Genomic DNA, 15,744 nt, shown 5'->3' on the forward strand with positions numbered 1-15,744 from the left:
TTTGAGAGTACCCTGGGACTGAAACCTGGGTTTTTTGCTGTGTCTGGGTTTGGCTTGAGAGGACCTGGAAGGGACTGGAAAGGACCAATTCTTAGTAGGCCAGTGCCTACTAAATCTAGGAGGTTGCACTTCTAAAAAATCTTTAACAGTTTGCATAGATTTAGCTTTATCTTCCATCTTTTTAAGAACTTCTTCAGCCTTGCTGCCAAACAGGCGGTCCTGATTTAAAGGAGCATCCAACAATTTAGCTTTAACATGATCAGGCAAAGATTGTTCCTTAAGCCAAGCATGCCTTCTTAGCATAGACCCAGTTACAGCAGCCCTGCAAGAGGCCTCTAAAGAATGAAACCGATGTTGCAAAGTATGTTTTCCAACTTGTACAGCAGAATGCATTAAGTCCTGTAAATCTTTATTTTCCACACAGTCAGAAATCAAAATAATTTTCTGTTTAAACAGTCCAGTAACATGCTGCTGATATTTTAACATATGAAATTGGCAGTTTAGAGCTCTGATTGCCAAGGCTGCAGAAGTATAAACCTTTTTACCCCATCTATCCAGCGCCCTGGAGTCTCTATCAGATGGGGTAGGATTTTTAGTAGCAAAAGCCTTAACGTCCTTGGGCCCCTGATAAATAGTCTCTGGATCTGCAACAGGATTTTTAAAAACGGAACTTGTGTGACTCGGGAACCCTGTACCATCTGTCAGGTTTACTAGGAGCACGGGCCAAACCGGATTCTGAGAACACATCAACAATGTCTAGTACAAGAGGTATAGCCAAATGCCTATGCTGAGGTAGACGAAGGAAGTCCCCAAGCCTCTTTTTTGAATCAGAAAATTCCTGGCTTTCCCAGTGGAAATGCTCCCTTAAAGTATGTAAAGTTTCCCCAAAAGAAAAATCCTCAGGAGGGGAAGCAGAGGGAATAGAATCCTCTGCATCAGAATCCTCATAAGTAGGTATGGACAAATCCAGGTCAGAAGAAAAAATATCCTGATCAGAAGATTCATAATCAAGCTCAGCCCTAGGCCTCTTGGTGGGGGGGTTAACTACCCCTGATTAAAATGGCTGAAGATCAAATAACTCAAATAATTTGTTTTTTAGGCATAGGGGCCTGAGCATGTGGCCTGGCGTTGGTGGTTTTATAGACATAGATCGAGATTTAGGCCTTAGTAATGAAGGCAGTGTTGATTTAATATGCAAGTCTGGGGGCCTGAATACACCCTCAGAAGCCGGTGTCTGCATAGCCGCTCCAGACCCATACAAGGTAGAGACATCCACGGGTTCCATAACTGAAGTATCTCGTGGCATATCGGACTCCGAATGGGTCTCAGTAGAGGCCTGCGAATCAGAAGTAGCGGGTATCCGGGGCTGCGAAAGTGCCTCACTGAGTACTGGCGATTGGCTTAGGAGAAGCATCGTCAGCAGTTTTGGACCGCGGTGGTCTATCTTTGCATTTTTTTTCGGAATCCCGGTAGTCGAATGGCTAACTGACGACATTTGTGGATAATTAAACCGAGAACCAAAATATTTAGAGGCAAAAATATATTGACGACGTATAGTGCACCGATTAAATAAAGCACAAATCTGACAGTAAGGTACGTCGTGGTCAGGGTCTAGGCAAGGAATACAGTACAAATGAAAATCCTTATGAGGTACTTGCTTTCCACAACTAATGCAATTATTAACTTTTACTGACATCGGGAAGGAGCAAGAAAAAAAACTTTCCCCAATGGGGTACTTAGCTTTAAGTTGAAGACTTCTGTTCTGAAACTCAAAAATGGAAATTTCAGGAGGCGGCCGACCGGCACTTGCGAACTGCTGCTTCGGGCACCGCATGGCAAGAAAGACTGATGTAATGACATTGGCTGCATGTTTTATACCCCTGATGACCTGATGTCATGGAAGAAGGGACAGCAACCGGTGCAGGACCCAAGACTTTGTTAATCAGGCCGACTGACGGCAACCTGCAAGCAGACTACCCAAATGTAATGACTGCAACAGTGAAACATGAAGAACATCCCTTTTTAAAAACGCCAGATGATTCAAAAGTATGTCCTGGCTTTCTGTCTGAACTAGACAATTGTCCAGGTATGGGTATATTTGAATACTTCTTTGCCTGCAAAATGCAGTAACTGGAGCTAGGCAATTTGTGAATACCCTGGATGCAGTAGATAAGCCAAAGGGCAGTGCAGAGAACTGATAGTGCATGTAGCCTGCTTTGAAGTGTAGGTATCTTCTGCAAGATTCCCTGATTAGGATGTGCAGGTATGCTTCTTTTAAATCTAGTGTTGCCAACCAGGCATCTTTGCCTAACACAGGAAATAATTGAAGAGTCAGCATCTTGAATTTTGGAATCTCCAGAAAGGTGTTTAGAGTAGACAGGTCCAGGACTGGATGCCATGATTTGATTTTCTGGGTACCAGGAAAAGTCTGGAGTAGAAACCTTGTCCCGTTTCCTCTTCTGGTACCAGCTGAATAGCCCACATGCCTCAGAGTGAAAGTACTTCTTTTTGAGCCTCTGCCCACTGATTTGGGGGTAGGTCCGGCCACCCACTTGGCATTGGCAAAGTGTGGAAGTGAAATCTGTATCCCTGGGACACTATATTTAAAACCCATTTGTCCTGGATAATGAGCTCCCAGTTCTTTGCATGAAGAGCAATCTTTCCCCCCAAAGGGGCAGTCAGAAGATAAATGCTTGGAAATTTTAAAAGGAAGTCATTGAGACAGTTTACCATAGGGGGGTGTCTTGTTATTCCCAGACTTGGAAGTGCAGGCCCCCCACTGCTTAGTTCTGCGAGTCCCCTGGGACTGAAACCTGGGGTTTTTGCTGTGTCTGGGTTTGGCTTGAGAAGACCTGGAAGGGGCTGGAAAGGACCAATTCTTAGAAGGACAGTGCCTACTAAATCTAGGAGGCTGAACTTGTAAAAAAATCTTTAACAGTTTGCATAGATTTAGCTTTATCTTCCATCTTTTTAAGAGCTTCTTCACCCTTGTTACCAAACCGGCGGTCCTGACTTAAAGGAGCATCCAACAATTTAGCTTTAACATGATCACGCAAAGATTGCTCCTTAAGTCATGCATGTCTTCTAAGCACAGACCCAGTAACAGCAGCCCTGCAAGAGGCCTCTAAAGAATCAAAACCACATTGCAAAGTATGTTTTCTAACTTGCTCAGCAGAATACATTAAATCCTGTAAGTCTTTATTGTCCACACAGTCAGGAATCAACATAATTTTCTGTTTAAGCAGTCCAATAACATGCTGCTGATATTTTAACATATGAAATTGGCAGTTTAAAGCTCTAATTGCCAAGGTTGCTGAAGTATTGGACTCTCTATCAGAAGGGGTAGGATTTTTAGCAGTAGAAGCCTTAATGCCATTGGGCCCCTATGAAACAGTTTCTGGATCTGCAATAGGATTTTTGAAAAGGAACTTGTGGGACTCAGGGACTCTGTAGTATCTGTCAGGTTTGCTGGGAGCAGGAGGCAGGGAATTAGGGGCCAAACTAGATTCTGAGAAAGTATCGTCAACAATGTCTAGAACAGGAGGAACAGCCAAAGGCCTATGCTGAGGTAGAAGGAAATCCCCAAGCCTCTTTTCTGAATCAGAAAATTCCTGGCTTTCCCAGTTAAAATGCTCCAGTAGAGTATGTAAGGATTCCCCAAAAGAAAAATCCTCAGGAGGGGAAGCAGAGGGAATAGAGTCCTCTGCATCAGAATCCTCTGCATCAGAATCCTCATAAGTAGGTAAGAACAAAACCAGGTCATCAAAAGAGTCAGAAAAACAGAATCCTGATCAGAAGATTCATAATCAAGATGAGCCCTAGGCCTCTTGGGGGGGGGGGGGGTGGCTACCCAGGATTACAGTTATTAGATCTTCAGCCATTTTTATCATTTGTTTTTTAGGCATAGAGGCCTCAGCATGTGGCTTGGGTGTCGGTTTTTTAGACATGGATCGAGATTTAGGCCTTAGTAATGAAGGAGGCGTCGATTTAATATGCAAGTCCGTAAGCCTGAATACACCCACAGAAGCAGATGCCTGCACAGTGGCTCCGGACCAATCCAAGGTGGAGACATCCGCGGGTTCCATAGTTAAAGTATCTCACGGCATACCGGACTCCGAATGGGTCTCAGTAGAGGCCTGCGAATCAGAAGTAGCTGGTATCAGGGGCTGCGAAAGCACCTCACTGAGTACCGGCGAACTGGCGACTGGCTTAGGAGAAGCGTCGTTGGCAGTTTTGTTCTTTGGCGGCCTGTCTCTGTCTTTATCTTTGCGTTTTTTTCAGAATCCCAGTGGTCGGATGGCTAACCGACGATATTTCTGTATAATTAAACAGAGAACCAAAATATTTAGAGGCAAAAATATACAGACGATGGATAGTGCGCTGATTAAATAAAGCACAAAACCGACAGCAAGGTACGTCGTGGTCAGGGCCTAGGCAAGGAATACAGTATGAATGAAAATCTTTATGAGGCATTTGCTTTCCACAAGTAAAACAATTATTAACTTTTACTGACGTCGGAAGGAGCAAGAAAAAGTTTCCCCGACGGGGTACTTAGCTTTTAGTTGAAGACTTCGGTTCTGAAACTCGAAAATGAAAATTTCAGGAGTCGGCCGACCGGCACTTGCAAACTGCTTCTGCTTCGGGCACCGCACAGCAATAAAGACTGATGTAATGGCGTCGGCTGCATGTTTTATACCCCGGACGACCTGACATCATGGAAGATGTAACAACCAACGCAGGACCGAAGACTTTGTTAATCCGGCCGACTGAGGGCAACCTGCAAGCAGATTACCCAAATGTAATGGCTGCAACAGTGAAACACGAAGAACATCAGTACAAGCAAGATATCACATACCAAAATCAAACAGTGCAAGACATATGGAAAAGGGACTGGACTGTATGATACATATCAATCAATGCTAACCTGACAAAAGAACTGATAGGTGTTGTAAGGCTCCTGCCTTAATTGCAGGCATCATTTTCCAAACAAGGAAATTCATCTGTAGGCACACGGTAAGCAAGGTGGACTACAGTGTAAAACAGTTTCTTTCTGGTGCAAAGCTGAAGGGCAAAGGAGAGTCTCCCTGGCCTGTAGGCCCACATAATCTTAATGTGGCCATACTTGAAATAACTACTGCTGTTGCAATTTTCCATAAACCTATCACATGGCAGCCTGAAGGCAAGAAGTATTTTATTATTATAATAAAGGACTTATGTGACCAACACATGGTCACATTCACAATAAATTCCAGGATACAAGTTTAAAAAAGAAAGTTTTTAAGAAACTTCTTTTGAACTAAAATGAAAATTCTAAGTATCTGCCAAATTCTAACACATACTGCAAGATAAACATTTGAAGGTATCTAACCTTCCTTTGCATGTGGTATTCCCAAACCTGTTTTCCATATTAATGCCTCATTTATTAATAAATAATAATGGGTTATTACCCACTAAATGGTACACCTCACTACTGCCACCTATAATCATCCAATTATAAATCATAATGCTTTAGACAGCTTCATTGTCAACCAAAAATGTTAAAGGCACATCCACTCCACAATCCCTGTTACTAACATTTTCTCTCCTTTGTTTTTATTCAATATGGTACTTTTAACCACTTTGGGGTGGCCACGGTGGTGCAGCAGTTAGCATTTCCACCTCACAGCAAGAGGTCCTCCAGTTCGATCCTCGGCTGGGGTGCCTTCTGTGCGGAGTCTGCACGTTCTCCCTGTGGTTGCGTGGGTTTCCACATCCCAAAGACATGCTGTAGGTGGATTGGACACACTAAATTGGCCCTAGGTGTGTGTGTGTGTGTGCCTTCTGTGGAAGGTTGGGTGCCGGGCTGGCAACTCGACACAATAAAACTCCACTGCCAATCAAGAGCGGACACGTGATCCGCTGTGGCGACCCCTAACTGGGAAAAGCCGAAAGAAGAAGATAATTTTTTTTAACACACACCACTACCAAGAGTTTGCAAGCCCAATTTGTTACTGATCTCTTAAGTACTTCTCATGCTTTGTTAACATCTGTCCAAAATATAAATAATAAGGCTTCCTTCCCCAGCAACTTGGATTGCCAAAATATTTGCAAAAAAAAAAAAAAAAATTTGAGCAGAAAAATCCAGGTAGCCAGTATTAAGTGCGGAAAATTTACACTAAACAAACAAACAGCTCATACAATGTTTGGAGAAGAAAGTCACACCATTTTGGTAATTTTAACTGTATTTCCCAAAAATTATTTTGAAAAGAATATAAACTCTCATTCTGCTATGTTGCCTCAGATGTTAGTATTATACGTGTGCCAATATCCTTTTGCATATAAAAAGGAACACTCTTGCATTTGTTGCCAGGTTAACAGTCAAATTTAGAAATAGACAATACAGAGCACTAACTTCCAGAATCTGACAAGTAAAAATTATCAGAAATGCTCTAAATGATCAATTGCATTCAAAATATGCTAACAAATACTCTGTCTCCTCACTTCACTTAAAATATTTACAAGGAAAAAAAAAAAAAAGAAAAAAAAATACATTTATATAAATACAGCTTCTGCAGTTTGCATGACAGTTGTAACTATGCAGCTGTAATGTCCATGCAACAACCTGCTCCTGATGGAATGAAGCTCCAGAGGCTGCAGCCAGATGGTTCAAGACAAATTCTTCTATTATGTTTTTTCAGTACTTTTAGATCTTAAGAAAGTGGTTGTGTGTCAAGCAGAAGCAATACTGTTTCATTCCAAAGCTCAATTTGTGCTATTCCTGTGATGCAGTAGAGTTCATCCAAAAAGACCATGGAATGACTTGCCATTAATACAAATATCAAAACTAGAAATTCTTCCAAGCTCATGATTCAAATAAACATCAAATGGTCACTGAATTCCTCACTTGAAACCCATTTAAGAACTGTACAAATGCATCACCACACAGACAGCAACATTCCATTCGTCTTGTACATGAATCTGCAGTAGTGATTCGCTCCCTCCACTGGATTTACATTGTGTGGCGAGGACAGCGGCCAGCAGGAGCTGGAATATTAATGATCCTGTGTACTTCCTCATGGTCATCTGTATCTGTTGAATCTTCATCTTCAAAAATGTTTTCACCATGATCTGTATCCTTAAGAGAGGAGCAAAAACAAAATCTAGTCATTCACTCTTTTCATTCTGCTGAACAAACACAGGTTGGCTTTTATAACTACTACACGTAAAATAAAACAATGCTTCAGTAACTATGTACAAAGTGCAACAAAACTGTTCATCCAGAATGCAGAAAGGTTTCTAAGCAATCTTTGATAGCTGTTATTCCTAGTAGAGAATAACGGGGAAATTCAGCTTATCCTGACACTAAACATGTAAAAGACTGTGTAAAAGATACACAGCACATGGCATGTACATCTATAGAAAAATCTGGAGGACTGGCACCTCAACAGGTCATGTCTTCCGTATGGTTGAACAAAAAAAAAGATACAATCGATGAAAACCCACATTGATGTAGGGAAGTTATGTGACTGCAAACAGCAGCAAAGCTCGGTAAGGAAGCAATGCTAATCAATACATCACTGTGCTGTGCCATGAAATATAATGTGCCCTAATAAAATGCTGGAACTTGCAATGCACTTTTCCAAAACATCAAAAAAGACCGAAAATAAAGAGAATATCAAACTTTGTCCTTCTCCTCTGCACTGCTTTTTTGCAGGGAGGGTGAGCTCCTAACCCCCCCGAGAAACTGTATATACCTATTCATGGACTGCCATACCTTGGAGAAAAGGGAAACATTCAGAGAAAAGACAGTCAGTTCAGATCTTCATTCTCCACATTACAGGACTAGTCAGAGCGTGTTTGTTTCAAACTGTTACTTTACTGTTCACTGTCTAGCTTTACCAAGTAGCACAGCTAATACAACATAAGCAGAAATATGAAAAAAATCGGATCAGGGTAGAGAAAAAATACACTGGCCACAACCAAAAGACATAGTGTAATAAATGATCATGCATCTTAGAGAACTACTGCTATAGTTCAGCATCAGTACAGGCAAACACTCAGCACTGATTAAGTGCTCGTCAGTGCTTCCTTCACAGGATAGTCCTGCCCAAACTACAAGTGTACCATAAATTCTGAAAAGAGGTGGACAGGTCATAACACTTTAAGGTAGGCAGGCTGGAGTCAGTTGTCCCTTTACAGCTATGACCTTCTGTAAAATATGAAAGAAAAAGAAAAGCCCTAATGCTGTATCCTAGCACTATTCAACTCTAGTCCCTATCACTAGAGACCACTCTAGAAGATCTCTGTAAAACCCAATCTTCAAACCCTAATAGCCCAGCCTCATACAAGCCATGGCAACATGGATATGTGATTTAAAAATGTCTCAGTAGCCAACTTGGTAGACATGGGCATCCTGAGACAACGCAGCCATTATCTCATGTCCACGGACAATCTTCTAATCCTTAAAAAAAAAAAAAACAGCACAGTTTGCGAGAGCTGTACATACACAGTTTCCTTGCAGACAACTATAATATCTGTCAGGCTTGGCAGGGGCCGGAGGAAGAGAATCAGGGGCAGTACAGGCATCATTAAATGCATCATCAACAACTGTTAGTACTGGAGGAATGGCTAAAGGCCTATGCTGTGGTAAGTGTAAAAAAAGTCCTTAGCCTTTTCCTTGAATCTGAAAAATCCTGGCCCTGCCATTGGAAGTGTTCCCTCATAGCATGTAAGGTTTCCCCAAAAGAAAATTCTTCAGGAGGAGAAGCAGAAGGAATGGAGTCTTCTGCATCAGAATCCTCATAAGGAGAATATGGGCCTTCGTGAGGGTCTGAGTCATCCGAGGAATAGTCTGTAGAGACAGGTTCTGGGGGTTCAGTCCTAGGCCTCTTATCTTGAGGGGGCTGAGAGTCCCTGTCTGGGTGAGGTTGGGATCCCCTGATCAAAGAAATGAGATCCTCAGCCAGGCTGAGTATTTGGGAACTAGAGGTAGGCCTTTGTGAGGGAGTTTTAGCAGATAAGGCCTTAGAAGATTTAGCTGCTTTAGCCCTGGCAAAAGCCTTGATAGACATAGATGCAGGGGGTCTAGCAGCCCCACGTGCAGGGGTAGATATGTCTAAAGGAATAGTGTCTGACAAATCCTGGGTGCCTGCTTCTGTAGCAGTAAATTCAGTAGCAGATTCAGCCATGCTGTGTGAGGCCTCGGCTATCGGAGGCATGCTTTCGGCCGAAGGAAGGACAGAGGGCTCGGTTTCAGCCGAAACCGAGACACCCGCGGTTGGCCTAACCGTGGTTTCAGCCGAAACCGCGGACCGCGAGTGTCGGTCCTTTTCCTTGCGCTTTTTAACTAATTGTGTAGTCGGAGTCTCCGACAGCATTTTGTATGCAAAAGCGGGACCAAAAAACTCCTCTGCAAACTCCGACCGACGTCTAAGCGTCCGTCGGTTGAAGGAAGCACAGGCTAGACAAGCTGATACGTCGTGGTCTGGGCCTAAGCACGGAAGGCAGTAAGAGTGGAAATCCTTATGAGGTATTTGTTTCCCACAAGTTAAACAATTATTTACTTTGTCTGACATCGGCTGAGGCAAGAAAAAGTCCCCAACGGGGTACTTAGCTTTTCTGAAGTCTTCGGTAGTAGAAATCTCTGGATCTGACCGACCGGCACTTGCGAACAGCTTCTGCTTCGGGCACCACGCGGCAAGAAAGACTGAGGAAAATGGCGTCGGCTGATGCCTTTATACCCAACTAACAGCAGCTATGACGTCGGGTGGAGTGCGACATCAGCCGGGGCCAGACCCAGACTTTGGAATCCGGCCGACCGAAGGGCTGCCTGAGGCAGGACAACCCATATGTTAGGACTGCAGATGCATCCTTGAAGGACATCACACACATCCATCGCACACAATGTCCACACACACACAGACCAACTTATGCCGAGGCACTAACAAAACAATCTCCTCAAACCTCAAACACCTTCTAAACCTGCAAACAACAAAAACAACAATGTCTATTCCTCAACAATCTCTAAATCTTACACCCAAGGAACACCAAACAACGCACATAATCCTACACCCAATGGACCCCCCCCAAAAACAAAGCCCATTAGGCAAGCAAACAATTTATTAAGTACTCTTGCTCTGGGGGACTTCATTGTATGACACACAGATGCCTCTATTACCAGACTGATTAGGGTTAAGTTGCTTATCTGGAGCCAGGATCTGCCAAGTTGCACACGCACTCAAGTCACTGCATCATAGGTACCAGTATGACCATCATACTCTCTGTGGGTGCAAATGATCTGAAACATACCTCTATATTATGGACCTCTCTGGATGGGCCTCAGACTGATATGTGCCTTGCACTGAACAGCATTCTACCTCCACCAAGGATGATGCCACAGTATGAACAAAAAATGGCTGACTAACAACTGTCTTAGTTTCTGGTGTCAATCCAAGGGGATTCAATATCAGTCAGCCTTGGAAGACATGGTCAACAGACCATGTTGCTTTGCCAAAGATGTCCCCTTGGGCATCCAGATTTTGGCTAAACTTTTATCCCTTGAGAACCATTTTTAGGGAATGCCAAAGGGATGCAGCCAACTTGGGTTGCGTGGCAAGGCTTATAAAGGCCCTACTGGTCATTAGCCAGTTTATACCAATGAACCTATGTACAGAGACACCTGCAATCCATAAAATTATTACAAAAGAAAGAACAGTATTTCAGGGAAAGAATCCTGTAAATTAATGCAGGGATACAGTTTTCATTACTGTGGGTAAGGATATTGCTTGCACAATCCAAGAAATCACTTTGTCAACAAATGTGCACTGTATATTGATACTAGCCAGTCATTTTTAATTTTTGTCACCCCCCCCCCCCATATCTGACCATTGGCTATTTCCAGAATCCTCTCCTCATTCATCCTCTAACCCATGTTCAGGAACAGACAGGAGACAGAGGCAACCTCAGTACCATTTACTGGTGCCAAGGAAGACTTTTTATGATGTCCCAAGTTCCCTTCTTATCCACACCTGCAATCTTTAGGGATGGACATACATTGGGTGATCTGGCATATAAGAGAATGTTCCCCCACCCATGTCACCGAGACTACGTGGAAGATCAGCCACAAGGTGTACTGGAGTACACACTCATCCTAGCCTTGCCAGCACTTCAAACATTCAAGCCACTAAGTGAACCTGGGTTGCTTGGACCACAGTCAAGACTTCATCCCTCTATGCCATGGTGCTGGCTAGAGAACCAGTTATTTGTTACTACAGTATATTACTCTTAGCAAGCATTTCAACAGAGAGCAATAAGGCTATTAGCAACTAACATGTCTTCTTGTATTCTAAGGTTTGATTCCCTCAGTCCCTACCAACCAAACCATGCAAGTCTAAGCAACTCACTTAAAAAGGGCACCACTCCCAAGTTCTTCAAAAAATATACCTATGGGTTTACTTAGTTAAGAAATGTGTAAAATAAATCTTACAGTCTAGTCTAGAAAGGCTCAGTTACAGGTCTGTATTTTCAGTGAAAGCATAACTAGATGCCCAGATTGAAGGCATCTTAAGTATAAAACTGCAAGAAAAAGATATTATCCTGGTAACATTAACATTTTCCCCAAAGCCTAACCTCACCAACAGCCAATATTTCTATCAGTCTGATAAATCCAGCGCTAAGCAAAAAACTCTTAGAATGGCCACTACTTTGTGGCAAATGCTGGCCTTCAGCAACACTAGCTGCCTATCGGTTTTACATACAATGACATAAGAACACACGAATGTACACATTGAAAATTTGAAATTTTCTTTTTTTTTTTTTTTGTTGTTGTTGCTATTATACTACCTGTGGCACATGACTTCATATACAGACTTTGAAGCTAAATCTTAATAGCTACAGTCAGTTTCTTGCCACCTCCCAATCTCATATTCTACCAGCTGTATTAACACAAAGGTGACATAATAAACTCCGGCTGTGAATTTGTGTGTGTATGGTTAGTGTACACATTATCAAATCAAACTTTGCTCAAGTACTCTTGTACTGACATATGGCCTATTATATTAAACGTCACGCAGAGTCTTTGCCTAACTCTGACAACCTGCACCCCTGAACAAAAATGCATGCCTCCTGTATACGTGTGCTCGCATGCACACACATGCACCTTTCTTGAATACAAGTACTTGAGGCCTGTAACCAATCAGTTCTTTTACAGATAAACATACTGCACTTCACTGCTGTTGAAGCAAAGTGTCTGGTACAACATATACCCCAGTTAAAGATAACCATACAAACATGATATATATTTTTTGTTGAGGTTTTTTTTATATATATTTATTACACTGCTACTTTCTTAGACCTTCTTGTCTACGAATTGCTAAAGAAGATCCAAACTTGACAGCAATAGCAGACAATACTTGCTTAGTAGGAAAAACTTGCCATATGTTCACAGGTGTGTATGAGGCTAACAACCACTAAGGCCTTAAGTCTGGACATGCATCCCAAACCTCTGACAAGTTCTGATACCCTTGATAAGTGTAAGCATGGGCTTGGGTGATGCACTCTATCACTTTTGGAGAGGAACCATTTGTCTTCAAAGCTACTTTGTATCAGTGGACGACCAAACACCCTGGTCACTCACTGTTGCTTCAGTGGTCAAAATCTAGAGTCCAAATCTGTAACCACATCACTGCTAATTTAGTCTTCCTACATGGATGTCACTTCCCTAAAAATCAATGCTGTAGTCCTGAATGACTCAACTGAGACAGAACACTCCAAAGAACATTATATGCCCACAGGAAAAAACAGTAACATTCACTTTTAACAGGACAACTAATCATATTACATTGTTATACTGGGCACTTATGATTTTGGCTTATCCTGATGCAATATTTCGGGTAGGAAAGAAACATCCTGATAAAAAGCCCTGTTATTCTTCTGAAGAGAAAGTGAGATACTCTTACTATAGGGATTAGACTAGGCTCATTTGCAAAAAGAAGTGCTTCCTTTTGTAAATCAAAAGCTAACACCAGAAAGTGGAACCTAAAACTAAAAACAAATATCAAAGATAAGTAATAAATACATGCTACAAATACCTTCGAAGATTACTGAACAAGCTTCCCTTTACAATAAATAGTAAGTCATTAAATTCCTGCAATACAATCTGGAAATGTACATCAAAAGTAGAAAATATCAACACATGGGCTACTGGCAATCAGGCTTTTCAAAAGACTCTAGTTGTTAAGCTTGACAGATAAACCTAATTATAAAGGATTAACTAGTTGTGGTAGACACTTAAATACTTATGCCCACTGATCACCCTTGTTAAAAAAAAAATCATAAATTACAAATCTGCAAAATAAATGGAAAAGAGAATGCCACCTTGGACGGGTGGGAGTTTTATCCTTCCTACCCTGAGCATAAAACCTAGCCTGTTAGCAGTAAATCACACAGGAAACTCATACCCATTCCAAGGGATTATTCATATGTTACTGCTGCAAGAAGCAAATGCAATACTACATTTTCTTTTGTTTAGAATGTTTACGACAATATTCTGCATATTTACATACATATTTGTTTACCGGAGTTGTGTGCTGTTCAATGCTGACAAATTTCAGGCACAACCAATTTGAAAAAGAAATTCCACAAAAACAAAAGAATCTGAAGGAATTTCACAGAAAAAAAACAATACATATACAAAATAACAGCAAAGACAATAACTTCTATGTCTGGTTGAGTTTTAGTAGTTCCAGTGCACATGACTTCTTACATAACCTATAAAACTCACCGTCCGAGCCACTGACACCTTGAATGATGGACAGACCATGTGGAACCTGGGAATAGTTACTTTGAAGACCTCATTCACTTTGTATAGTCTATGAAAGGTGTAGTAACCCTCCATGCACCCTGAAGTGGTAGAGAAGGTAGTGCAACTAGTGTACTCGTACACTTTACCTGGTCTCATAATAGGAAAGTCACCTAAGTAAACAAGCAAAAGAATTCACATTAATGCACATAGGAGGACCACAATGTTGTAAGACAACTTCACAATTTTCTTCAGGAATAAAATACATACAAAAATGACACTGCATGCCAGAATAAAGACAGCAGCACAAGCAGTTACTACAATATAAAAATGTGCCACCTCTCCAGTGTCATCATCAAGAACCCTTTACTTTATCCAAACAATGCATTTGCACAGGCAGCTAAGACGATGTTGAGTGCCCTACATTATTTTCTTGAATTTAGCCAGAATTTTTTTTTTTTAATATAAAAGACAACAAACCATACTGACCTGACTTTAATTGCAATTATACATCGCTTATAATCTATCCAGTAACTGTCAAACTTTACATAGCTCATTCAAATCCTGCCTTCTTTCAAACTTCATTCCTCCTCTGCACATGCTGTTCCCACAATTCCCATTTTTTTCTATTTCTCACATCTACGTATGCTACTTTTTCTGAATATCATGATGCTTTTGCTTTCTGCACTTCTATCCTGATAGTTAACCTCCCACTCTCCCATTATGCTTCCTTATCCATGCACCTAATTATGCACTTCTAATGCACGTTTATGTTTACATCTCTTTAAATTATCTTGCTTAATAATGCTCTTATTTCTTTAACATGTTCTTTCCCATCATGCAAACTTCATGTAAGCATTTTCTAGGTCAAGTTAATTTTGCAGACAGCTCTGTTTAAATCACTTTTCCTTCAAATAAATGTGTCTATCATCTACTCTACAGAAAACAATTTCTAACCCAGCACAACTGTTGCTTGTTTTGGTAGCTCAAGATTGACAGTAAGCTATACCTTAGTACCTACCATTTCAGTTCTTATTAAGCTATCTGTGAAGGATTTTTTTATTCCACCTTAACACCAGAAAATAGACTAGTGTTGCTGCTGACAGAGCCCCTCCACAAAGAGCAGGTTATTTTGCTCCCAAAACTATCAGAGACAATGTTACTTGAAGCTTCTGTGCCATTAACCAGGATGGCTTAAAGATGCAAGTCTGTGCTGTATCACCAATGCCCTAACTCACTGCTCAAATCATAACACCAGTTTACAACCTAATCCTCTCTTTCTTTGCACCTTTCTCTTATTTACACTACCACATTTCAAGGACATCCAGGTCTGTCCACCATCCCATTTTTAAGCTTCTCACAAACTTATACTTGCTAACTAATATGCTCTCCACTACCCGTAAACTTGCTACTCTTAAGTGCATCAATCACACAGCTATCACTAAGCATCAGCTTTATTCAGCTGCAGCTCTAACTCACAACCAGTGGAACTCTAAAGGCACACAAAATCTGCATCTTATCAACAAACACCCTCTTGTTATGTACAAACATGGCAGCAGCAGCATGGTATACTAAATTTGCTGGTCTGTAGGCCCTGCAGAACTACCTATTTATTTGGTTTCTTCACTTTTTAGACTTGATCTTGAAAAACAATCCTCTTGTATTCTTCTCCTTATCTGACCCTCATTTTTTTCCAAGACAAAAGTGACACAAGGCTACCCTCCCAACATGGTTTCTGACTGACACGGACTGTGACATCTACTGTGCCTTCTATGTAAATTTGCAAAATAGCTCATTTCTCCTTATTCTTCTAAAATATCGACAGTCTCTCCATCAAAGTGGGACGTACAAAACACATGCACTTACCTTAAGGACAGATACATGTTGTCTCATTCCATTTAGTTCATTCTGTGGGTTATCTGAGCCAACTTGGATTAGAGAATGGTCACATACTACAGACTTCAGCC

The 15,744-nt window shown here is 41.4% G+C and overlaps 1 protein-coding gene across 2 annotated transcripts in view; it reads right to left on the bottom strand.

Moving 5' to 3' along the window:
* Positions 1-6,203: 6,203 nt before the first annotated feature.
* FBXO3 (F-box protein 3) overlaps positions 6,204-15,744 on the bottom strand; it is a 226,784-nt gene continuing 217,243 nt past the window's right edge. For both annotated transcript variants that reach the window (XM_044082835.1, XM_044082834.1), the window contains exons 10-11: positions 13,760-13,950; positions 6,204-7,114 (exon numbers count right to left, since the gene is read on the bottom strand). In XM_044082835.1, the coding sequence (XP_043938770.1) occupies positions 6,989-7,114; positions 13,760-13,950 (317 nt within the window). In that variant the 3' untranslated portion in view covers positions 6,204-6,988. The remainder of the gene's footprint in view (positions 7,115-13,759; positions 13,951-15,744) is intronic.

The sequence above is a fragment of the Protopterus annectens genome, chromosome 9.part0 (assembly GCF_019279795.1).
Source record: "Protopterus annectens isolate FY-2018-M chromosome 9.part0, PAN1.0, whole genome shotgun sequence".
NCBI classification, from domain to species: Eukaryota; Metazoa; Chordata; order Ceratodontiformes; family Protopteridae; genus Protopterus; species Protopterus annectens.